Source organism: Rutilus rutilus (genome assembly GCF_951802725.1).
Source record: "Rutilus rutilus genome assembly, chromosome: 4".
Classification (NCBI taxonomy): Eukaryota; Metazoa; Chordata; class Actinopteri; order Cypriniformes; family Leuciscidae; genus Rutilus; species Rutilus rutilus.
Window position 1 is genome coordinate 7486856 of NC_140212.1, and position 27379 is coordinate 7514234.

At 39.1% G+C, this 27379-nt stretch overlaps 1 protein-coding gene across 11 annotated transcripts in view; it reads left to right on the forward strand.

The window, feature by feature from the left end:
* The first annotated feature begins 3120 nt into the window (after positions 1 to 3120).
* Positions 3121 to 27379, forward strand: part of sbf1 (SET binding factor 1) — a 54183-nt gene continuing 29924 nt past the window's right edge. For 2 of the 11 annotated variants that reach the window (XM_084406490.1, XM_084406497.1), the window contains exons 1-7: positions 3121 to 3421; positions 20746 to 20831; positions 20971 to 21108; positions 21334 to 21459; positions 22683 to 22793; positions 24871 to 24924; positions 26533 to 26562. In XM_084406490.1, the coding sequence (XP_084262616.1) occupies positions 3136 to 3421; positions 20746 to 20831; positions 20971 to 21108; positions 21334 to 21459; positions 22683 to 22793; positions 24871 to 24924; positions 26533 to 26562 (831 nt within the window). In that variant the 5' untranslated portion in view covers positions 3121 to 3135. The remainder of the gene's footprint in view (positions 3422 to 20745; positions 20832 to 20970; positions 21109 to 21333; positions 21460 to 22682; positions 22794 to 24870; positions 24925 to 26532; positions 26563 to 27379) is intronic. The other 9 variants (XM_084406495.1, XM_084406500.1, XM_084406498.1 and 6 more) reach the window with 6 other exon arrangements.

Genomic DNA, 27379 nt, shown 5'->3' on the forward strand with positions numbered 1-27379 from the left:
ATGTTTATTTCTTTATTTTCTTGTGTCGATTACTGTTTTGTTTCTTAAACCCGTCTGTTGGTTGTTTTTCTTTGTTTTGTTCTGCTGAGCTGGCGAGTGTGACGCCTTTTTTCTTTAAAAAACTTCATTGTAAATAGTGTAAGTGTGAATATTATGGTGCTTTTTCACCACAGAGGCTGAAGGGGTGCCATTTATTTTTGATTGTAAATCCTTTTCTCCTGGTTTTGGTGCAGTTTTGGAGGTTAGGACAGACCGTCATTTATTTTTCTTTATTTCCACGTAGTATATTGAGTATTTGTGGGTTTAGTCTGCGGTATCTTTTGGTTTGGGGTTTGCCCAATTCTGAAGAGATTGCCTGAATTTTGAGTGGTGCCAAAAAATATCTAAAATAAAGACAAGCACACAGTGTCTGTGGGTTCAGATTTTTTTATTTATGTTTTTTCCCTGACCCTTGACCAGGGTTGTAACAGCTGTATGTATTATATATTTAATCATAAATTCATATGTGTATTTTTGTAATACTTTATGCTTTGAAACACTGAGCATTGAAAAACACATTAAACTTTTAATTAAGATAATAATAAGAACATTTTTTCATCCAAAACACATTTATCAATATTAGCAGGGTTTTCCTCATCCACATTGTGACATAAGGAATTGGGATGCTCTGAAATTACCTATGATTTTCAATCAGCCAAGAGACCACTTCCTGTCTATTGGTTTGTTGACAGGATGTCATGTGACTTTCAAATCCGGGCCAAAACAGCTTCGCTTTATATTCTCCCAACAGACTAAGTATCATGCAATGGAGGCCCGGACACCTTTACACGCAGAGCACTACCTTTAGACACATTTGCCCTTCCTGTCACGTGGCGCAGACCAAAGGGCCAAAGCACAACCCACGACTCTTCCTGCGGTCTTCACACTTGTCACTTTTCTGTTTCATTAGAATATGTGGTGAAAGATATAGGCTTTACACTAGATATATATAAAGATATATATATAAGATATATGCCTACATGGGCATTTTTTGTGTTCAGGTGTAATTATTCTGCAATATCAAGCTAAATATAATTTCATGCTTCTCTGATTGGATCAACTGTAACCCACAATGCACTTTTCTTTCAGATACGCAGGTGCAGTGCATGGTGGCCCTTTTGGCTCGATAGTGTGACTGGCTCCTTTTAGGAACTGGATATGGAGGTGGCCCAGCTGCACGACTGTTAATGTTGCTTTTCTCAAGGCATTGTGGGAAACTTGATCACTGAGTCCATTGTTAAACAGGAGGGATGTGACTCCACTCCTCTATCTTTTTCCCTTTTTCAGACTTTCTACTTTTTCGTTTTTAATTAATTTGCTCTTTTGGGCCGTCACAATGGAGGGCTAAAGTGTCATGTGATTCACCTGACCCGCAATGAAATAACATGACTCCTTTGGCTGGGGATCTTTCTGACTTCAACAACCTCAGTGACTAGGAAAATGACCAACAAATATAATTTCATTATTAAAGGAACACTCCACCGTTTTTTGAAATACGGCTTATTCACCTTCTTTCCTACATTTAGATAGGTGGGCAAATGCATTTTTGTCTCAGTGCATGCATTGTTTTAGTTTGACAGGGTCGGCCCTAGCTTAGCTTAGCATAATGAATGGAATCCTTTGTTGCCAGCTAGCATGTCATGAGTAAAAGTAATATATAAAATAAAAACAAAACCCACCTAATTATTTCTTGTGGCCTGCGTTTTCACAACAAGTACAAATAGTGATGCAGATTAACACTAGGTGATTTCCTATGCAGATATTGACTTGGGACTATATTAGGGGGAAGCACAGGCGAAGCACTGCTACTTGGGTGCAGAGATATCACGCCCAAGTAGCAGTGCTTCGCCTGTGCTTCCCCCTAATATAGTCCTTAATATATAAGTCAATATCTGCCTAGGAAATCGCCTAGTGTTAATCTGCATCACTATTTGTACTTGTTGTGAATACGCAGGCCACAAGAAGTAATTAGGTTTTTTTATTTAATTTTTTATATCACTTTTACTCAGGACATGCTAGCTGGCAACAAAGGATTCCATTCATTATGCTAAGCTAAGCTAGCGCTGACCCTGTCAAACTAAAACAATGCATGCACTTGCCCACTATATCTAAATGTAGGAAAGAAGGTGAATAAGCCCTATTTTAAAAAAACGGTGGAGTGTTCCTTTAAAATAATTATTAAAAATGATAATTATACAAATGTATATAAATAAATAAATATAGCCAATTCCCTGGGGCATTTTCCAACGGAATATTACTGTCAGCTGTAAAGCGCTTGTTATTCGATGGCAGGCTGACAGTACAACATGCCTGTGAATGTTTTTAATTCTGCTGTGATAAGTACTCTGGGTCAAAGGACTTTACACAGGAAGTGTTGGAATTCTTTTGGAGGCGTGTCGATGCTGACAGGCAAGGACGCAGGCCTCAGATTGTGGGATATAGGGGGGTTATCCGGTAGGCCTTTTCAGCTTTTTCCTCTGTGATGAGACTCATAACTGTAACATTTATGGAACAACTGTCCAAACATTGTGTCTTTATAGTAAAATCCACCAAATGAGCCACCTGTTCATGCAATCGGTGTGATTCTGTTACCTAAGCAAAGACAGCTGAGCTGACTTCTAGGGGGCTAGGATTAAAGGCATGGGACTGAAACCCCCCAGAACCACCTATTGTTTGTACAGCTACCTAAGAAAAAGTGCAAAAAGTGCAAAATAAAACAAAGCAAATAATTTGTCCTCTTTCCATTTGCATGCATCAATCTCAAACATCATCTTACTTAGCTCTCTCTTTATTACAGTTATCCATATAAACATTGTTGATGGTAAAGTATCATGATAATATACCTATTTTGTATATTTTTTTAAATATAAATTTTACGGTAAAAATCTGCAAATGCTGATTTCTCCAAGAAGTAGCCTATAATGCGATGCGTACTTTTTGCAGACAAAAACATAATTATTAATTTTTTTTTTTGTTACTGCACGTTTACATTTTGTTCCTGTACGTAGAGCCTGAATTTTTTTTTTTTTTTTTTTTTTAACAAATCTATACGTGTTCTTTTTTTTGACAGCGTATCTCGTGCACGAGCTCTAATGAATGACTACGCAACATTCCCTGAGCGTGCGCCCCTCCCTGCCGCCGTTGAGCTCACGGCGCATGCGCAGAGCGCTGTCAGGGCACGGCACACACTCACAGCGACAGTATGGCGGCGGGCTGCTGCAGGAGGGATGCTGCTGTCGCCGCTGCCTTCACAATGTGATCGGAATATCGTCTACTTGCGGAAAGACTACAGTCACCCCCGAGGCCTGTCGCCGTGATCTCGATAAGATGACCAGGCTCGCCGATTACTTCGTGGTAGTCGGCTACGATCTCGATAAGAGAGGTAAGAGAGAGAGACACAGCGAGCGATTCTTCCTCCTCCTCCTCCTCCTCCTCCTCCTCCTCCTTCTCCTCCTCCTCCTCCTCCTCCTGATCTGTTAGATTGGAGTGTATTAGTCGCGGTTTATTCACGGTAAACACAGCAGAAGGCGGAGGGAGAGGGACACAGTCCCGACACAGCTGATTCCGGCCTGGGATGGGCGAGTTACTATCAGCCGCGGATGTCCCAGGCCTCTGGATCTTTACTCTCGAACTCAAAAGCCGAACCCCACCGAAGTTGCACGAAGACGGGACTGTCTATATGCCCCTTTTCGCGATTCATGATTAGAAGTTTGACCGCGGGTACTATTTTGTTGTTTTGCCAGGGTGTGACTGTTCTAACAGGGATTTATCAGCGTAGCTGCTAACCTTTGCCACTTGTGTTTGTCATGTAACAGGCTGATATATTGACCAGAATGCGCCTGTAGAGTTGAATAGAAATGCAAAAGTTGCACCAGTTCAATCCTAAGACATGTCAACAAACATCAATAACATGCAGCATGGCACTAAGGCTTTTGGTAGTGTCTAAACTTAATAGGTTGCCTAACTAGACAGCATGCTTGGGCTCCTGTGATTCACAAAATGCTGTCTTAGTTGGCAACAAACTAGGTATTTGTTTACAAAAAAGTAGCACTGTTTTAGCCTGCATGATTCTGCATTATTAAAGGATTTCCTTATAAAAGTTGAGTCTTTCTGAACATGTATGGCAGTAAAAGTTTTGCAAAATTCAAAAGGAGACATTTAAAAGAGTGTCTTGTTTGGACTACGCCATGGCAATGAATGGTGACTGAAAATGTCAAGCATCCAAAAGCAAGTAAACTCACAATAAAAGCATCTTAAATGTGTTTTTGTGGGCCATATATGATATATGATAACTTTGTGTGAGGAAAAGACACAAATATATATATTTTACATCCTTTGACATGACAATCCAATGTCAAAAAGTTACCAGGACGTTTAGCAAAATTTCTCATTTTTTCTTCCACAGATTTTGAAACAACATGAGTTTTCGAAATATCTTCTTTGGGTTTCACAGAAAAAACAAAGTCCAACATTTAAAGTATACTTATTTGAATGTGAATGAATGTAGAGAGCTTTGAGCTTTCTGCAAAATCCTCTTGTCTTTAGTGAGTTTTGTTATCGGGAGGTTGAGTGTTTTAGTTAGTGGCCTAGATTCGTGCCATATAATGGTCCCGGTGAGCATGCATAATTTACCAACCCTAATCCGAAGAAAGCAAGTTGCTGGAAACTCGCATCAAACCTTTGAAACCTTTATTTAGAGAGCTGCCTCTGTGCATGTCTTATTCCTTATTTATGAGGCACACACACACTCACAAAACATGGTGAGTCCCCTTTTTAACGACAGTAACGGGGACTCGTGAGATGAATATACATGTTAAATTGCGTGATGTGTGCAGTGGTCCGCTTCAAGAAGAGTTGTTTGACGGAGATAGGTCTTTGGTTTTTGTTACCCGTGAGATGCTGCTATTCGCATGTGGCCGTACACGTAGTCTGACAGGATGTTGAAAGGCTGCACGCGCTGCAGAATGTCTTCCTTTCCTGTTTCTAGCCTTCTGCTGCGTTTCAGCATCTGGTAAGCAGACCTTCACACTACAGTAAAGGTGTGTGGAGGAAACAACCCGGAGCTCTCCTGAAGTCTGGGATTTGCTCTTTTTATGCCCATTGATATCGAAGAATAAAAACACATGAAATTCAAAAAATTACTACAGAAATCGTTCATGTTCTAGCTTGCAGCAGCAAACTAAATCAGTCTGAATGGCCCGGATTGAGCTGTCCCATGGGCAGACCTGTGACGTTATAAAGCTGTGCTGTTGTGGTTTGACATCACATTCGTGAGATCTGTGAGGAATCGGCGAGTGAAAGTGTTTCTACGTGTTTGATATCTGTTTCACAAGGTTTTTTTTTTTTTAAATATGTAAAATAATGTCTAGCCAGTTAGCAGACATGCTCTGCCACGTTGAGCCTTGGTGCTCATGAGGGAAATTTGAGCTTGAATCTCGCTTGCAACGTCTCCTGATCCTGTTTCTTCTTTTTCTGACAATTTCATGTCTTTTGTTTGTTGTACCCATGTACAAAGTAAGCTTAAATGGATTGTTCACCCCAAAAATCACTCCCAACACGACTTTTACTTTATGACGTTTCTTCTGCAGAACCCAAAGGAAGAAGTGTTTTTGTTTTGGTCCATGCAATTGAAGTCAATGGGGTCCAAAACAACCCTATTGGACCCCATTGACTTGCATTGTATTCAAATGGTTTTGAAACAATTTGAAAAAATAAATTACTGCAAAAGTGTATATTTCAAAATATCCTCTTTGGGTTCCACAGAAAAAATTTCATTTTTGACCAAATTCTGTGATTCTTAATCTTGTGATAAGTTGTCATGGTTTAATTACATTTTAATAATTAATGATTTAAGAATCAATTCTTTGAAATGCCTTTGAAATGAAATAGTTTTTTCTCAAATGAAACGGTAAAATGCTGATGCAGTTCATGTATTCATGTCCTCATATAGTGAGACGGCAGAGGCTGAAATGCTTCTTCACGCATGCTTCAGTGTGTAGGTCTGTGTAGTAAATGAAACCGTGCATCTGCGCCCTTTATTCAAAGAGCATTCAGGATTCAGATTTAAATAGTCTTTTTGCGGTTTAATATTCACAGACATTAGTCTATATCGTGATTTGATCTAACTGTACTGACCTACTTTTGATTTATTCATCCAAGACTTGACAAATTCTGTGAAATTCCACGTTATACAGTAAATTCCGTTTTTATGACTGGATTCCACGATTCCGTCCCTGTTTTCCGCATCTCGGAAATCATGGGGCCCTAAGAAAGTCATACAGGTTTGGAACGACCCCATAACTTTACGTTCGCTCAAGAAGTTTGGAGTGAATTTTGGGTGACCTATCCCTTTAAGTCCTGTTATATTAATGTCTCTGAGAGGTGTCACATCTCTGAAAACATGTAGTGAATGTGAGCCTGGACATGTTTCAAAGGATTTTTATGAAGTGCTGTTGAAGTGGTGCCTACTTAACGCCCAGAGGGCTGGCGCTCTTCAATGAGATAACCTCGCTCAGTGTTTTGTTTACCAGTGCAGAACACGTCCAACTGACCCAGGGGCCATGTCCCTGTCTCGGGCCCTTTGCCTTAGTCTCCGTCAGTCACACAGCCCACAAATCACCATTCTTGAGCCAGAATGACTGCATCAGTGGAGGGCAGGGATCTGTCAGGGTGGAGTCGCCCAGTGTCTGTTGTGAAACTGCGCAACGCCACTTGATTTCTAGGCCCTGCGAGGAAAACGGCGCTGAATAGGATTCTCTGGACGAGGGGCTTTCTGTTTAAAAAAACAGGAAATGGGAGTTGAGGCTCTAGGGAGAAGACATGATTGAATGAGAATCCAGATTGTGTGAGAGTGAGAAAATGGAGGTCTAGAGTTTGGGGTGTGCTTCACTAAAAGTGGACATCCATGGAAATGGAAATGTCTTTTGGGGTTCGGCGTACAGCCCCCTTTCTTTCTCGCAGCCCTCTTTCTCTTGCTCTCTCTCGGTTTTTCTTGGGAGGAGCCCGGCTGAAAACAGAGAGGCCCTAAACAAAAGAGGAGAGCGTTTGTTCTGTTGCACACTCATTGTGAGAGTTGTCTCTGCCAGTCTGTTTTCCTGTTTAACCCTTTCATGCCGTTGAGAATGTATGTTAAAATGATAATCTGGAGTATGAGGAGCTACATTTTTAACTCATAACCAGTCATCTAAAATAAAACTAGCCTAGATTCTTACAAAAATGTGCTTGTAAAACTCGCTGCCTCAAGCCAAGGGGGTTTTGAGTGGATGTCCAGTAATCTGGTTCTTGAACCAAAACACTCATCACAACTAGTTCATTACGATTCCAGGACGAATGGCTCGATTCAATTGAGCAAATCAAGCTCATACTTAAATCAGTGTAGTTAGGGTGTTATAATTGGTTTATCAATGTTAGGGTGTTATAATTGGTTGCCAGGGTTGCCAATTTAAAAACGTACAGCACAACCAGTTTAGTATGATACTTTTTAGTGAATAAAACACATTTTTAATGGAAAACTACAGCATTTATTATAAATTATTTATCCATGCACATCATTATTTTTTTAAATCATGTGTCCTCGTAATCTTTAATCAACATACCTTCCCCTCTTGCAGCGACGACATCTCTCTTCTGATGACATGTTTACTGGTGCTAGGGCGGGACAACCTGTCACTCACATGAGATCAACCAATAGCAATCCATCTGACCATCCAATCATTTCCCGATGGACAAAATCATGCCCCACCCTACTTTTTTTTTTTTTCTTGTTCGAGAAGCCATTTCATTCAGATATATGTCACAACAGGAAAGACTTCCGTTTCATGCCGACTTAAAGATAAATTGAAGCAGAATTGTTCAATTCGTAATGATTCCCATTTCATCAGTCCAAATAGTAACATGCCAAAGTGTGAAACTTAAAATAAAAAAAAATAAAACAAGTTGGTGGCTTACCAACAGTGGCCCACCTTTAACAGATCTGCTGTCTGCCTTAGACAAACGCACTGACCCAGCCGGACGTCTAGAAATATTCACCAGTAGAGTACAGAACAGATTCTTATTCATGAGGAAGAAAAAGGCCGAAGGGGGCCATGGCGTGACACGCTGGCCGCTCTGTGTTACCATGACTCCCCAATTCTGGTCATCTGGCTTGACTATAAACGGTTCTGTGCCGAGAAAAGGGTGGCTGGGTCCGTGGATACAGAAGCCCGGTCCCCATGCCTGCAGCGTATGGCCGCGAAGCTCTGATGGCCAGCTGGTGGATGAATACTTCTCATTCATGTGGCAGCCGAGGGGCTAGAGGCCAATGGAGATTGCCCTCATTCTGAGAGACAGGGGGGCTAAACACACACACACACGCACATTTTCCATCTCGTTTTGTCTTTAAAATGGTTTGCACTGTAGGCATTAGGATTGTATGCATATGTACAGTTAACACACTATGAGGACAACCTCAAGTAAATACATTTGAAACTCCTAGACGTTAAGTTTCATTATGAATGTGGTGAACTCACATGATAGTCCCAAAGCGTGTGTGATGGAAATGTCACGTGCCTCAGTGGGCCTTTACTGCATTGTCATCTTATTTTCGTTGATTTTTCGATGATTCGATGCCTTATATGAGTTGGCCAACGTAGAATGTGTCGAAATTGTGAGAGTGACTTGTGATCGTATTGGAAGCATTATTTAAATTTTATGTTAAAACAAAGTATGTTTATTTTATTTTATAAAGTGTCACTAAATGTATTAATAATGTTACAAAACATTATGTTTCAAATAAACCATTTTCTTTTGAACTATCAAAGTATCAATTTCCACAAAAACTGTTTTCAACAAAAGAAATATTTCTTGAGCAGTAAATCAGCATATTAGATTGATTTCTGAAGGGTCATGTGACACTGAAGACTTGAGGAATGATGCTGAAAATTCAGCTTTGCATCACAGGAATAAATGACATTTTAAAATATATTCAAATAGAAAACAATTATTTTAAATTGTAACAATATTTTGAAAGGTAATGTATATTTTAAAAATGAAAATCTGAAAAATCTGTTTTTTTTCTTTACACACATACTCGCACACAAACATCATTAGGCCTGGTGATGGGACGCCTCGATAAGCAGTGACTAGTTAATAGCTGTTCGTATGCTTCATATCCAGAGGTCTTGTGGGTCAATGAGCACTCTCTACTGGAGGGACGCGGAGGTCAGGGCGGGAAGGGGGAGTGTGCGCTCTCCATGGCCGCAAACCTTTCATGGTCTTCCCTGGTATTTTGGGAATGCGGCCCTCTCCTCCTCCCAAACCCCTCGGGTGGAGACTGAAGATCTTATTCTTCACACGCCTATGGGGTTGCGGGAAGTAATTCTTCTAAATCCTTTTTTTCCCCCCCTTATTGCTGACCCACTGGATTATATGTAGGGGTCTTTAGCATTGTGGCTGTTGGGATTCAGACACGGAGGAGTGAATTATAGTCTGGCGTTCCACTCTTTCTGTCTTAATCTTGGTTTCAGCTGCAGCCCACCCATTGGTAGAGAGTGCAGCGAAGCTGATTGGTCCATAGGTGAAAAATAAAAGCATTTGCAGAAAAAACCGAGCGGATTGGTTGGCTTGCTCTGATGTGGTTAGCAGGATTTTCAGGGTATCTTTTGGAGGGGGTTTCCCTTCTTCAGAGGTCGTTTTGGTGCATCAATTTACAGTCAAAAACTGAAATTCATTCATTCAAAAACAAAAATCTTAATAATTATTCATAATAATATTTTCGTTTTTTAATATTATTTTAATAATAAAAAAATTATAAATACATGTACTAATAATAAATAAATATTATGAATAAGTGCAAAATTCTTAATTGTTTTTTTTTTAGGGTTCAATATTGTCGTTATTTTTCCCCTTTGTGTTTGATTTGAACTTCCTGCTTTACTCGCATCAGGGAGGGTTAGACTATAATTATTGCAGTTCGATTTAAACCATTATGTGGCAGTTTCTTATAAAGTCCACTGTTTTATTCGCTTGCCAAAGTCAGTTTCTCCAAACCAGTCAGCTGTTATTGTTTTGCCCTTTTTTACACATTTCTGAGAGCGTGAGTCATCTAACATAGACATGAATCATTTATACAGCAAGAGAGGCAGTCATCTTTTGGAGAGTTGGGTTAAAAGCATGAGAAGCTTTAAGCCTCACATTTAGAGGCAATGACAAAATAACCGTGCAATACAATGTCACGATGTCAATACAAAAAAAAAAGACAGTTTAATCTGTGTTTCTGTCGATATCATGTGTGACTGCTGTGAGTTAAAAATGGCATATTTACAATGGGGCGAGATGTCTCAAAGCAGAAATGTGAAGCTACGCGTTCAAGACGAGTTGAAAAATTCTATGTAACTTTGCGTTGTCACACTAGTCTCGACTTAGGATGTATAACGTTTTGCAATACTTTGCCCTATTGACTTTTATACAGTTTCATTTTTTCTTTTTTTACAAACTGACTGGCAAGTTAAAATTGCTTCCTGTCCCAATTGACAGCATGCCATAGATGCTTTCTCACAGAATGTTTGCTATGTGTTGTTGCCTTGTGGGAGGATAGCGAGACGTCAAACGTCTACTCTTAAATGCTATAACTGTTGGTGATTTTCCAACGGGTATTCCCTGAGTTCCTAGTGCTAATAATCTCTTTACTCTTTATCTAAACACCGGTCACACAGCTTCATTTCTTCTGGCTGCCTCTTTCATGGCCTTTGCCGGAGGAAAACTGACAAACCCGATGCTAATTTCACTACTACTTTCCATATGATTTCCAAACCTTGTCGGAAGGCTTGGAATTTCTGCTGAGGTGGAATGCCTGTCCAATAGCGTCATCATTATGTAAGCAAAAGGAGTCCGAGTGCGTTCTTTTAGTTTGCTTTTCGCATTTCACGCAGGATAGCAGTCACACACTGAGCTTTAGTCCTCTGCAATGTTTATTTATTGATCAACTAGGTAACAAGGTACCTAAAATGATGTAGCTGCTTATCTCTTAGTATGTTAGCCAGAGGTTATTTAAATATATTAAAGTGTGTGAGAGAGAAGGGGCGTCTGTGTTTATCTAGTGTCATGAAAGAGATTAGTTGTAGTACGTGTGCGTATCCTTGTTAGGGCTTGGCTAATAGAAGTTCTCTATATTTGTTAGCATTTGATGATATTGAAAATATTGTTTATTTAAAAGGTATTTCTTTATTTATCTATCATTTTGGCCAAATAGCTGTTGTTGTGAAGTACATTTGAAATACTTACGCCGTAAGAATCTTGTTAAAAATAATATATGATATGATAATAATAATATTATATGAATATATAATAAATTAATAATAATATAAAATTCTAAGTGCAAATTTATAAATGTATACACATAAATTGAATTGATATGCACCAATAAAACAACAAAAATAAGTATTTACTGACACATTTTTGTTGTTGTTAGAACAACTTAAAAAAGGCCATACTTCCATGAATAAGTTTGATTATTGAATCCGAGTTTTGAATCAGCTTATAGAAAATAATCTTTTATACTGATTCAAACTTCTTAATGCTCTCATAATTGTCTGTAACATGACAATGAGGGAGGGCACAGAAGTAGTCTACTATTATGGCCTTTTGGAAACTTAACGGCCAAATAAAAAGCTCATTAAAGTCATTGCAATGTTTCTCGCCCAGTGCTAATCCTTGGTAATGTAGCACTTAAGGCCTCTGTGTCAGTGTGTGTAAGAGTTTATCCGTAATCTAAATAAAACTCGATTTATGTCTCATGCTGTGACAGTAGTTTGTCTTAGAAGCCCATAAGCTCTTTAAGATGTTTTGGAAAGGCCAGTACTTGTCCACTGAAAACCAAAGTGCCGGACCTAAAATATCTAAAACCGCAGGTCTTTGCATAGAATATAGACAAGAGACAGACACATCGCTGACGTCACTGTGGCTGAGCAAACAAATCTAAATTGTTGGGGTTCGTCAAATTCGTGATGTATGATTTTTTTTGAACGACACCAAAAGCCACGTATTTTTAGAAGTAATGAGGTGTTGTTTTGTTGTTAAAAACTAGTGCTCTCTCTCTAAAAAAAGTGTGGAAATCGTCTTGAAGCTCGAGTATTTCCTCTATTGAAAAAGCAGCCAGGGCTGAATGCGGTTGTGGGACGGGTGGTTGCTGGCGTGCAGGAAGGATGTGAGTTTGTTGAAGAGCTTTTCTGCACAGAAAGAAAAGAAAACTGCGCTCACAGTATCCCCGAGCAACAGCAGATTTTGGCAGATGCAATTCTCTCAGTGCAAGTCCACCCAGAATGACCAAGGCCAAGAGTTTGGGTCTGAATTTGTACAAGTGCATTGAACCATTTACTCACTAGCAGTTAATCTTGCATCAGAAATAGCATTTGTGTTTAGTAGGGATGCAACAATATAAAAAAATCTGGCTGATGTGAACAAGCCAGTAATTCATATATTTTCGTTTGGCCCATAACTAGAATTAATATTGTACGATTTTGTCTAAATATATAAAAAAATAAAACTCTAAATATAACTCTTTATAAACAAACTGCAGTCATAAATGTAAAAACGTCCATGCACAGTTAAATATCCAAATTCAATTTAAAGAATCTTGTTTTGATATTCACACAATTATTATCTAACTTGCACTACCATTCAAAAGTTTGGCTCAAGTAAAAAATTTTTCTTAAAGGGCACCTATTATGCCCCCTTTCACAAGATGTAAAATACGTCTCTGATGTCCTTTAGAAGTGTGTATGTGAAATTTTAGCTTAAAATACCCAACAGATCATGTTTCAATTCTCACCTTTTGGGGCTCCGAAAAACGCGCCGTTTTAGTGTGTGTCCCTTTAAATGCAAATGAGCTGCTGCTCTCGGCCCAGGGGGCGGAGCCTCACAAGCTCGCGCTTCAGTGTCAGTGTCAATCTCTCACGGAATGATAATATTAAAACAGAAACTCTCAGTAGCGGTGTTCATTTCGACCCGGAGTCGGACAATAATGCCCACAGAGCCGGAGAAATGTATGCTGTATGGAGATAGAACAGGTATAGTTCAGTTTAATTACGGTTATAACATATTTGTCATCTGCTTTTATCCACTATTAATACAAACCTGCTGTAGCAGTGATGGCCAAAAATATACTGATGAGTTCAATGAGGTTGATTATACATCACACAAAAGATGAAGCGTTAGTTTTACTCCAGAGAATCACTGTAAGAGCTGAATAAACACATCAGAAGTGCACATTAAAGTCTTATCCGTAAACTCTCTCTCCCTTTCATTATCATCAACATACACACAGCGAATTACACAAAACACTTGTTACAACTAACAGTAAACAAATACACACCTTTTCAGGAGGTGCTTAATAAACTGGTTAACTTTATATCCGTGAAACGACTTGATGAGCTGTCATAAAGTGCGCACACTCTCTTTCATTTCTGTTGTGATCAGTAGCGTTAGGCCTGTCGCTCCGGAGACTAAGCTGGATCACGAACAGCTGGTACAGATCCATCCTCGAGTAACAACGAGAGTAAATTAAGACTGCTATGTTCATTCTTACTGCTTACATCTTATAACAAAACATCTCAATTGCTGCTCAGGTGTCGAAACAATGGCAGACTCATACGCAAATCAGTGTATTATAATGATTTCTGAAGGATCATGTGACTCTGAAGACTGGAGTACCACCACAGGAATAAATGACCTTTTCAACTGTAGTAAAATAGAAAACAGTTATTAAATATTACTGTTTTTACTGTATATTTAATCAAATAAATGCATCCTTAAGTGAGCAAAAGAGTCTTCTGTCAAAAACCCCAAATATTTGAACGTTAGTGGATGATAAAATGCATAATGGATTTGACCGGTTAGACTGCTTAAAACTCATATCCTTCTTTATTCATGTTCAGTCACCTTTTATTACTTATATTGAGTGTTTAGTCCATTTTGAACAGACCCACAATTTTGGGTCACCACCCACCAGTTGTGAACCGCTCGTATAGATGTTGGTTGACAACTTCCTGTCTCTGCCCACCTAGCCTGTGCTATACTCCCTGACATGCTTAACTGCGGCCTCTCCGGTCCTTGCTGCCATGGTGACGGAACTGTTTTGACAATGTGGGCCGCAGGCCAAAGCAGCAGGCTGCGGTTTTCTAGGTTTTGATACAGTGGCAAATCTTTCTCGAGAATCCATGTTGAACTCTTTTAAACAGACCGGTTTTAAGATCAGACTTATTCATTCTAGAAAAATTGCCAGGTGACGGCAAGACATTGTTTTCGCGTTTGAGAGCTTTTTTTAATGCAACACAGTCTTTCACTTTGCAAGCCTACATACTTGTTTTTGCCGCCCCACCCACACGCGCTAACACACGGTCGCAAACACACTGCTTGTCTTACACAAGCGTGATAGTGAATTCCTGTGGTGCGCAGTTGCTTCAGAATGAGCTGTCTGCATGTTATGGACGTATTACTCATGGCCTAACCGCACATACTTTAGGTGTAATCTCTCTGATTGATACATGAGTGGCATACATTAGAGGTCTGCTACTCGACCCGAGCCCAACGGGTCCAGAAAAACTCACGGGTTTCGGGTCGGGTTTGGGTTAATGTTTAATGAATAGCCTCGGGTTCGGGTTTGTAACTTAAAAAAACGATCTAGGCTATAGGCTACATACAGCGGGGGAAATAAGTATTGAACACGTCATCATTTTTCTCAGTAAATATATTTCCAAAGGTGCTATTGACATGAAATGTTCACCAGATGTTGGTAACAACCCAAGTAAGCCATACATACAAAGAAACAAACAAAAATAAGTTCAGAAATTAAGTTATGTGTAATAATGTGAAATGACACAGGGAAAAAGTATTGAACACATGAAGAAAGGGAGGCGCAAAAAGGCATGGAAAGCCAAGACAACTGCTGAAAACTTACAGTAATTAAAAAGCAATCCAGCCCCCTGTCCGTGGAAATTAATAACAGCTGGTTCAGTCCCAAATGATGGCCTACAAAAAGGTCTCATTGCCAAGGTGTCACACAAGACACATCTCATGATGGGTAAAAGCGAAGAGCTGTCTCAAGACCTTCGCAACCTAATTGTTGCAAAACATAATGATGGCATTGGTTATAGGCGCCATTCTAAGCTTCTGAATGGTCCAGTGAGCACTTTTGGGGCCATAATACGGAAGTGGAAAGACAATAATTTCACCATAAATTTGCCTCGACCAGTGCTCCTCGCAAGATTTCTGATAGAGGAGTGAAAAGAATAATCAGAAGAGTTGTCCAAGAGCCAAGGATCACTTGTGGAGAGCAACAAAAAGACCTGCAGATTGCAGGTACTGTTGTCTCAAAGAAAACAGTAAGTAATGCACTCCACCGCCATATTATTCGAATATTAAATAAAATAAGGAATGGAATTCGAATAGTATTATAGAGGAAGATTGACAGCCCTATTACATACCATGCCTTTTTGCGCCTCCGTTTCTTCATGTGTTCAATACTTTTTCCCTGTGTCATTTCACATTATTACACATAACTTAATTTCTGAACTTATTTCACCTGGTCAACCACGTCAAAGTTTCGTAATTAGTAAGTCCGTGCTTTTTCTCTCTTTTTTTTTTTTCCTTGTGTGCTGACTGATGAGGGGGCTGCTGTGCCTTGGTGAAACGGTGTTTGTACATGTACCTATTTTTTGAATTATAGTTGCAAGCAATCATAAAATACAGCATATTGAAAAAAAAAAAAAGGTATTTACTGTGAGAAACGGACCTCTGGTTCGGGACGGGCTCGGGCTTAAAATATAACCGTAATGTTCGGGTCGGATCGGGTTAAATGATTTCTGGTACAGGCCGGGTTCGGGCTTAAGTTTAAAGCCTGTCCAGACCTCTAGCATACATACATCAGTTTCCTCATTGAATAAACTGATGGAATCATGTGATTTCTGTCCCATAGTAACTGTTGTAGTGTGTCACCTGCCTTTTGGTTTCACTTCACCTGCTTCGGTCTGACGAGCAGGACGATATGACTGTCGCGTGGCGTCTCTCTCAGATCCTTCATGAAGGAGCGGGTGAAATCTCCCTATTAATAACCAGACACTCTTGTGAGTCATGGTAAAGCAGAAGTGCTTTGTAATGTGATCATCCATGGTTTATGGAGGCCATGTCAACCTTACTCCAAAAAAGATCTTTGCAAAGTTTTGCACATAATATCTGCATGTTTTCATAATTGGATAAATGAGATTTGAGAGCTCTGTAGTTGTCAGGGTCATAGTTTGCAGTTTGCATAGTCCAGACCCATTGATTTGTCTGAACTCTCACCTATAAACAGATTTTAGCGGATTTAAGTTCTTTCAAGGCCATATTAAATGGTGTGTTGTGGTTAAAGCTCATGGCCGGATTGATTCCCGCAAGACAGGAGCCCCCGAGTGAGGTACTTAACCCCAGGTTGCTCCAGGGGGATTGACCCTGTATTAAGTTCACAGTGCTATTCTGCGGCGACAATCACGTGAACGTTGCGGAAACAAATCCCGACGGTTATCATCGTTGTGTGCCAATAAAAAAAGAAATCAAAGGCACATTTAGCTTTAGGATCACATAAACCTGAGCGTTGCCTTCCATCTAAACAAGCAGGCCTTGTCTGGGAAAGATTAATCGAAGTCTCATATGTCCAGATCCGTCTTGTGTGATTATCCAAGCACATTCCCCATGTCCACTTACCATACGACCCCATTCATGAGTCAGAATCTCAGGTGCAAGGTTTTTGGTAGTCTGGTCCCACAAATAAGGTGTATTGCATTGACAGACCATTGAGAAACCTTGCACGACCTCACTGACCCCATTTTTCCTATCGGATTTCAGAAGGTTCTCAGACTTGCATTGACTTTGGCTGGCTGTGGATTTGTTCTCAACTCACTTGTATTGATTCCAAGCTTTTTGTTTTGTCCCTGGAGTCCAAAAAGGAGGTCAGAATTCTCCTCCGATTTGTCCAAAGCCTTGTGTGCAATGTTCCTACTTGTGCACGTATGCGAAATCTTGAGTTTAAATGGGATAAATGCATGTGCTGAACGTCTTTAACTTCTGTTTAGGTCTTTCACAGCGTTCCCCTCTGGGATATTCTTGAGAAAAACGCAGGTCTCGTTTGCCGACTCAGCTGTTATCTGGGAGCACCAGAGTTCTGGAATCGGAATGCTGGAATTCGGCATGAGTGAATTAGTGTTGCAAGAACAGTGCCTGTTTGTGCTTGGACGTCTCTTTTACTCCTTCACTCATCTAGTCACTTTCACTCTCATTCTAAGATAGCGGAAAAGCAGGAGGGGTGGGAATGGAAGCGAGTTTTAGATTTCCCAACAGCACGTTGGAGGCCTCAAATATCAGTTTGATGTTGGCACGCTGTTTCTGGCTCAGATTCCTTCCCTGTTTGCATGTTTTTTTTTTTTTTTTTTGTAAGAGAAAACGAAGCTAATCCTGAGTCTGCACTCTTACCCTGGGGCACTAACATGTCAGCTCACTAAATGGGGGTAGAGTGTAGAGTGACCGCCTAGGGGGCCTTGGCAGCAGGCCAAAGTTGTATATGAATATCACCTGAAGTTGGTGCATTTGCTTTGCAAATCTTTGCTTAATCTTTATCCGCCCCAATCCCTGGAGAGATAAGGGAGAACTCAAGGCAAGTGCCATCCAAAGATCATTTTCACAGCAGGCTAAATTTGGCAGCGTACAGTGTTGTGAATAGGCTCTATTGTGGTGCCTGTATTTTGGACACACTCCAGATAGACTCCAGGTATTATTTTGACCTGTATCCACTCCAGTAGATTTGCATCTCTTTCTGCCGTAGGCTACAGTCTTTCCTTTTTAAACTGTTTTGAAAAGTGTTTTCATTACCCTGTCGGTCATTTTGTCTATATTGTGAGGAAATAAATGGAAGGTCCTGGAAAACCTGAAAGTATCCTTCCTTCCTAATATTAATCCTTCCTTCTTTCCTTCCTTCCTTCCTAATATTAATCCTTCCTTCCTTCCTTCCTAATATTAATCCTTCCTTCCTTCATTCCTTCCTTCATTCCTTCCTTCCTTCCTTCCTTCCTTCCTTCCTTCCTAATATTAATCCTTCCTTCCTTCCTAATATTAATCCTTCCTTCCTTCCTAATATTAATCCTTCCTTCCTTCCTAATATTAATCCTTCCTTCCTAATATTAATCCTTCCTTCCTTCCTTCCTTCCTAATATTAATCCTTCCTAATATTAATCCTTCCTTCCTTCCTTCCTAATATTAATCCTTCCTAATATTAATCCTTCCTTTCTTCCTTCCTAATATTAATCCTTCCTTCCTTCCTTCCACACGTTTATGGAAAAGTAGTAGAAATTACTAGAAATAAAATTGTAAAAACGAATGAATTTCTTTTTCTTTTCTTTATTATTTCTTCAGCTAGGAATGCCACTTTGTGATCTATAAAATATCTATAAAATGAAAATTCATGAAAAAAGTATGTAATTCATATGTAAGACCTGTATGTAAAAAAATCAATAATATTACCATGATTCAGTCTCTCTGGTGAGATCATATAGTCTTCTGCATCATTTGCAAGATTAGAGTGTCTGAGTTTCTGTCGATATTTGTTGTCTAACCTTTAAATGGCTAGTAGGTTGGCTTCTTTGTTTAGGGAGCGGTTAAAGTCTTATTCCAACTCCAGACTTGTATAATGACTACACGTGCCAACTTTTAGTTAATTTCCCACAATGCCTCATTGTTTATGAGTCACCTGGCTCGCTCTCGAGTAAATATAACACTCTTCATAAGCCCGAGGTGAGGAGGAGGGTGTAGCCGTTTACACCTCTGTTTATTATAGCGCCATCAACCACGTGCACCTTATCACTCACTCAACTATAGTCAGTCGCCTTTTCATACGTGCAAGCTTGCACACACCGTGCAGCTTCACCTCTCTCCCGGATTTTGTGTTTAAGCGCTTTGAGTACCCAGAAAAGCATGTATATAAGGTATAAAATAAAAGTAAAAGGAAACAAAAAAATTATTAATTTAATAAAAATATGAATTTGAAAAATATTACAGTAATATTCATATTATAATAATAATAATAATAATAATAATAATAATGTAAATTAATTAATTACTCAGAAAGAAGGTTTGAGAAGTTATCATTTTAATGTGATTTTTATTTTATTGTTTAGTTATTTTAGTATTATATTTTCATGGAAAAGTAGTTGGAATACAATTTTAATACAGTTTTACAATAGATGAAAATAAGCACGGGACTCTGGACTCAAATACAGTGTTCATTCTTAACTTTTGACCTTTGTCCTTTACTCAAAAGGAGGGCTTTTCTTGGATAAGGCTTTGGTTTGACACTTAAAGTCTTGTCCTGCTGGTCATCGCGCCATCAGCATCACATGGGCCGGGTCGCTAACTCATTTATTCTGGGTGAAGAGGGAGGGACAGCTGTCTAAATGAACTGCTCAAATCCCATGATTCCTCTGTGCAATAAGAGCACTCTCTAGCTGACAAAGTCCCTGTGTTCAATCTCACAAGACTTGCTTTTCAACAGGCCTTCTACAGTAGCTCAGTCGTGTGCAATGCATGTGTGTGCGGTTGCCACATATCTGATAAGATGTTCAAAGAGACAGATGAATTCCTGACTGATGGTTTTCTGGAGTGCTGTCAGCGCTGTACATTGGATCGTCCAGCCCTGCAAGATGATTTCATTTGATTCATCTGATTCGTGCATCGGGTCTTGGAAGACGTCCCGTCCCAGTCATTGTTTGCTTTATAGTGGGTCTGTTCGTGGTTTTGTTTAGCTGTTGAAAGCCCCAGACAGGTGCTGTTCCTCCTCTCCTCTCCTGTTGTGACATTCTCAGCTCTCACTTGCACTGTAGCCTATCATTCTGCTTCATACTTCAAAATGCTGTTTATATAACATAATATTATATGCTTTTTCTCATTTTATTTTTATTTGCAGCCAGCTTCTTCAAAATGCTGAAATATTTTTTGTTTGTTTTATTCTTTCGTTTTATTTTGTAATATTTGTAGTTATTTTATCTAATTATACTATACTATACTATATAACACATTGTTTTATATATACTGTATATAATATACAGTATTATATTTATATATATATATACACACACACACACACACACACACATATATATACACACACATATATACACACATATATATACACATATATATACATATATATACATATAAATACATACATACATACATTGTTTTTGTTATATTTGTAGATATATTTTAACATGTTAACATATTTTAACATTTTATATTTTGTGTATAAAATTATTTTATTTTGTATTTTACATTTCCAGTTTAAAAAAAAAGTTTTTTCAAATGCATTTTTACGCAAGATTATAAAAGCAGAGATCCCCCCCTAACAACAATAACAACACAAAACCACCAGAGAAATTAAGAAATCAAATCTCTGATTTAATAACAAATAAAGCCTAAATCTCTTATTGTCACAAAACCATGAACATAATAATGTTTTTGTTTATAGGTCAGGAAGTGCTCATTATCAGCCTATTATGCCAAGTTATGTTTTTTCCAGAGAGGGTTATGGGGTTATCATGTAATGTGAGCTGAGCTGAACGCAGTTTCTGTCAAGTCAAATTTGCAAAGCTTTACACAAGTTCCTTTCAGTCCTTATGCGTCCATTTATCTTTTGTTTCTCTTTTTGTGTAGGAGGTAGTGAAGGTCAAGGCCGAATTCACCAGCGTTTCCCAGAGAAGGACTGGGAAGATAACCCCTTTCCTCAAGGCCTTGAGCTGGTAAGCCCATCACAAACAAACTCACAGCATATGATGTCCCAGAATTCACAGATTCGTCCAACGGCATTGAATGATTCTGGCCGCGTTTTCATAGGATCTGATGATTACATCGTTTTGTATTTTGTGGCATCTCTTTCAGTTCTGTCAGCCCAGTGGATGGCAGCTGGTTCCAGAGAGAAAGCCTCCCTCTTTCTTTGTGTCAGTTCTCACTGACATCAACTCCGAGCGGCATTATTGCGCGTGCTTCACCTTCTGGGAGTCCGTGGAGAACCCGCAGGTTTGTGCCGAGCACGTGCAGGTGTGAGAGAGAAGGGAAGACAGAAATTATGTAACAGGATGCAATGGGGCTGATGGGGGTGGGGTGATATACTGCTGTGTGAAATGGATTATGCTGGTTTAGAAACTGCTTTTTTGGTTGATTGGATGTCTAATGTTTAAATGATTTGGAGTGTGGTAATTCCAGGTGCCGTTTGAGGGTGTTTTATGGGTTGTGTGTGTTCAGCTACAGAAAGGAGAGCCCAGTGAAGCCGATGAGGATGACGGTCCAGACGTGCTTCAGCCTGCTCAACTCTACGCTCCTAAAAGCCTGGTCCTCGTATCCCGTTTGGACCACACAGAGGTCTTTAGGGTAAGAGACGCGCACACAGGAAGTTCACACATGACTGTTACGGTTCAACTGTAAGGATTATAAGGCATTTTTATTGTCCTGCTAATATTTTCATTGACCTAGATATAATCTCACAATTTCTAGTTATGAAATCCAAATTGCGAGATATAAACTCACAATTGCGAGAAAAAAGTCAGAATTGCGAGATATAAAATTGAAATTTAGAAAAAAAGTCAGAATTGCGAGATATAAACTTGAAATTGTGAGGAAAAAAAGTCAGAATTTGGAGACAAACGTGCAATTCTGAGAAAAAAAAAAAAAAAAAAAAAAAATTCCTCACAATTTCGAGTTTATATCCTTATATCCTATAAACTCACAATTGGGAGAAAAAAGTCAGAATTGCGAGATATAACGTTAAAATTGTGCGAAAAAAGTCAGAATTGCGAGATATAAACTTGAAATTGTGAGAAAAAAAGTCAGAATTGGGAGACAATCGAGCAATTCTGAGAAAAAAAAAAGTAATCTCACAATTCAGACTTTTTTCCTCACAATTTCGAGTTTATATCCTGCAATCCTGGACTTTTTCTCAGAATAGTGAGTTGTGAACTCGCAATTGCGAGTTATAAAGTCTGAATTGTGAGATATAAATTTGCAATTCTGAGAAAAAAATATTATTTACGGTACCTTTTAATTTTTTTTTTTATTCTTTGGCGGAAGTACACTTCCATAATTACACGCGCACTTTTGCTGGAAAACAATGGCACAACTATCAAAATTTTACAGATTTATTTTTATTTTCCAACCCACAGCCATCTAACGGAGTCATTCTTGCAATTTATGAAAAAACCCTCATCTACTGTATGTCAGCCTGCTAGATAATGTTAAGTTGGTGACATTAAAATCCACAGAAATTTGCAATGTTAAACAAAAAAAACGAATTTGGCATAAGTGCATAAAAACCTGTATGATGTAGCAACAACACAGAAGTGGCCTGATTGGTCAAATGACATCCCAATTGTTGAACCCTGAGGTCATGGACTAGTGGTTTACACCAGCCATGTTGAGCCAGGAAATACAGGTTCAAATCCGGCCTATGGTGTGTCCTGATCCCATTTCCCTCCTCTAATAATTTCCTGTCCTGTCTCAAAAGTATCAAAACCTTAAAAAAAACATAAGCAATAGAGGTATGATGTTATTAGATTTGCCTATATTTAAATTTACTCTTGCGTCTCTTTACTCTGCAGAACTGCTTAAGTCTCATCTACACTGTTCATGTGGATGGCCTCACCGTTCCCATGGAAACGGTGATCGGAAACCTTCTCACCTGCATTATTCCCATAGCTGGAGGCTCTCAGGTAAGAAATGCGCACAATCTAATATGTTTTAATCCAAAACCGATGTCTATTAATATTGTTTAAAAAAAAAAAAAACTCCAACAGACTGGTTCTCTCTTGATGAATGAGTGTTTTTCTCTGGAGGGATCAGAGGTTAAAGACACATTTGTAAATAATCCCGTGCATCATGGGTAGTGTGGAAGATCTGCACTATTATGGATGCCACAGATGCTCTAGTCTTAATTCTGTCTCAGAATGATGTTCTCATGATGACGCTGAACACTGTGTCTACATAATGTACATGAGTGCACTTGATCACAAAAATGAACATAACATATAAGGGTAATCCTAGTTCATTTTGATATTTCTTTCAATTAATGACCAATTAAATTAATTAAACCCATATCAGGTTTTGAAAGATTTAAAGGGACAGTTCACCCAAAAATGTAAATTCTGTCATTTAATTGTTACTCCATTGAATGACTTTCTTTTTTCTCTCTCTGTGAAACACAAAATAAGATATCTTGAAGAATATCTAGGGGTGCACCGAAATTTCGGCCGCCGAAAATTTTCGGCCGAAATGGCATTATCGGTTTCGGGCCGAAATAAAAAAAACAGCCGAAAACGTAAACCGAAAATGAATGTCACCCGCCCCTCCCATCCGTGCGCAAGCGCTTAGGTTTCACTCACGGTCGAGCTGTTATCACGCGTCTGCCTATCAAAGATTAAGCATGTCAGAGGGCTGTCACTTATTGCACAATCGATCGGACAAACCAACACAAGTTTCGAAAACGAAAATAGGGAATCGATTTTAACGGCCTTCTCTCGGAGCGCGTCCAGCTCGTCACTATATGCCCGCAGCGAACGTGCGTCACACAGCAACTGCAGGTTCTGACACACACACACACACACACACACACACACACACACACACACACACACACACACACACACACACACACACACACACACACACACACACACACACACACACACACACACACACACACACACACACAGAGCCTATTTCTGCATAATATAGTGCATAATATGTAGCCTTCAGTAATGTTTTTCATTGATGTTATGGTAGTCCACATTCCTAACTTGTGCGCGTCTCAAGCGCCCTCTTTACGTTCGTCCTAATGCCTGTTTAGTTGTCCGTGGATTTGCCTATATTTGGCATTGAAAACGGATCAACGCCAAATATAGGCAATTTACTAACGATTCAATGAACACTTAGCCTATGTCTCAAAAATCGAACAGGATTTTTTTTTTCACAAAAGTGACAGCCCTATACGAGAGGACACCAAACTTGCAATATGTAACATTTGTTCTGCAAAAATCTCCAAAATTGTGGATTTTTTTTGCACAACTTTTAAAAAACTATTTTATTTGATGGAACATAAAACTTGAAGAATAATATTATTTGGTATTATTATTTATATTTATTGTTAAAAATATTTTGTTTTGTTATGTAACTGTTTATAAAAGTTTGATTATTATATTGTGATTTTTCATTTCAGATCCATTAAGTTCAAGCAATATATATATATATATACGTTTTTAAAAGAAGCCATTTTCGGCTTCAGTTTCGGTTTTCGGCCAAGTGCATCCTAAATTTTCGGTTTCAGTTTCGGCCCAGAATTTTCATTTCCGTGCATCACTAAGAATATCCAAACTGCTCTTTTCCATATAATGAAGATGATTAGGGGTTTGAGGTGTCAAGCTCCAAAATGGCACAAAAACACTATAAAAGTATATTAAATGTAGTGTATGTGAATCAAGCGCTATATTCTGAGTCTTCTAAAGTCATAAGATCACTTCATGTGAGGTTGTACCTAGAGCTTGACTGCACAAAACTCCATTGAGTTTCATTATGTGAGAAAGACTGGCCAATTTCTTCTTTTGTGTTCAACGAAAGCAAGTCATACGGATTGGAACAACATTATTTTTGAGTGAACTATTGCTTTAAATATGATTGTTTTTTTTTTAAATAACATGCTCACATGTTATCATTCTCAAGTTCACGTTTGGTTTTTGTGTTACAACCAAATGATTCCCTCCCCTCAAGTGTAAACCTGACTCCCTTGTGTTCCAGATAAATGACCCCCCTCTTTGTAGTTTAACTGACTGGCTACTGGGTTGTTTCCAGGTAACATTTGCCTTTGAGCAGCTTCAACCAATCAACCCATCTGTGATTCTGCCTGATAATCAATCGTCAATCTATGCTCTGCATTTCTCAGTCATTTCGAAATCACTGCTGCTCATGCAAATCAACAACGTGCCTCATTTCTTTCTGGCTCTTTGGCTGCGATCGATTGCACCTGAAATGCATTAATCAACTTTGTTTTGGTGACAGTTTTTTTTTTCATCTGCTTATTGTTTGTTTTATGGGACAGTGTACAGATAAACACTTAAGCACCTCCTCACACACGCAGAGGCTTATGGGGCCAGTCTTTGTGTCCTGGGCCTGGTTGGCGTGGATTGAACATATGGGCTGGGATGGTGGCAGATGGCGTCTAAGCACACTGCGGTGTGTATGAATGGCAGCCTCAGAAACACACAAGCTACAGCTTCAGTTCAGCGTTTCCATTGGTTCTCTCCTATCTTGTGTGCATTGGAAAGGGATTATTTTGTGTATTACATCATTTGTAAATTTGGTTGGTTTTGACCTTTCAAATGATGATGGATTGAATCTGAAATCATTTCTAATTGGATCAGCCATGTTTGAAGCCATTATAAAATGCAGATGCGAAACACTCATCCTCATTGAGACTTTAACTTGCCAGAATAATTTTTTTTGTAGTATTGTCTTTAAGGTAACGCTTTACAATAAGATACCATTAATTAACGTTAGTTAGCGTTAACTAACATTAACTATTAATAACGTTGGTTAATAATAATACAACTGTTCATTGTGAGTTCGTACCAGTTTTTAATTACGTATTAGTAAATGTTGACCTTAAAGGTGCGCTATTGGCAAAATGAACAAAGTCAATACACCATCAATCCTTTTTCCAAGATGTGTTTTTGTCTTACCTTGACTTACTATGGTAAGCCTGTTATAAGTGTTTATATTTCAGACCAAGCGGGAAATTGCGTACGTTTGTCACTCGCTCTTGCGTGTCGTCATATCCGTAAATAGAGAAAAGTTGCTCCGGCTACTTTGACGTGTGAATGGTGTGGCGTAGATTAGTTGTCACAACGAGCCAGAAAGACTGAGCTCAATCTGTAAAATATCAAACATGCCTGCCCTGGATATAATGAATGTCTTTGTGATCGTGATTGGACGTTTGGCAAGCATCTGTGTGTTGGGATTGGGAAGCCAGTGGCTCCATATAGTATCAGTTATTTTGGACTTCCTGGAGGGCATGTTTTACTGTCCCTGACCCAGGGCCGCAATGCTAGGTAAAACACGTCTGTCTGTTTTCCCAGTTGCAAGATAATCCATACCGATAAGGCCATACCAGAAGTCCTCAATGTAATATCTAATCTGTTACGTAAGTCAGAGTTTCCCAGGCCTCACTTTCTGTTTCAGTAAAGGTTTAACCTGTTAGAACAGCAGCTGTATTTTCATATTCCTGTGACCCTTGCCCTCACAGCTGTGTTTTATCATCACAACTTTGTGTTGTGCATTTTTGTCATGTGTTTCCTTGTTTTCTTTTTGTTTGCTCTTCTCTTTTTTTTGTATTGCAATGTCTCTCAATTTTGGTGTGACTAACGGTTTGTGTTTTTTGTTGCTGTGTGGTTGCTAATCTAGCCGGGCCAGGACGACAGAGAGGAGAGCTCGGTACGCCCCGTTTGATTTAGTTCAGCTCTTTTTCTTACTGTCAATTCTGCTCCACCAATTAAAACACATGCTCAACATCAGGAGAACCAATTAGATCACAGTAATTCAGATCAAAATGAATCCAATATGTGACTAACCATTGTTTTAGACACTATAATCTGTCTATCTGTCCGTCTATCTGTCCATCCATCTATCTGTCCGTCTATCTGTCCGTCTATCTATCCATCCATCCATCTATCTGTCGTTCTACCTATCTGTCCGTCTATCTGTCCGTCTATCTGTCCATCTGTCTATCTGTCCGTATATCTGTCCATCCATCTATCTGTCGTTCTATCCATCCATCCATCCATCCATCCATCCATCCATCCATCCATCCATCCATCCATCCATCCATCCATCCATCCATCCATCCATCCATCCATCCATCCATCCATCCATCCATCCATCCATCCATCCATCCATCCATCCATCCATCCATCCATCCATCCATCCATCCATCCATCCATCCATCCATCCATCCATCCATCCATCCATCCATCGCATTTTAGCAATTTTTCCCCTATTTTAATCTTTACATTTTCAATATATATGTTCATATATTCAATAATGTTCTTCAGTTTGACCTACTGACACAACATAAAGACGGATACAATGTGCATTGCATGGCATTTCCATAATCACTTAAAATTCCCATATTTGGATGGGTAATTGCACAATGATTAGGGTTGTCACAAATAATCACCATGAATGCATGATTGCAAATTACGCTTCTATGCAGTTCCACGTGTTATTGCTGTGGATTTGTCCTGTCCTGTCG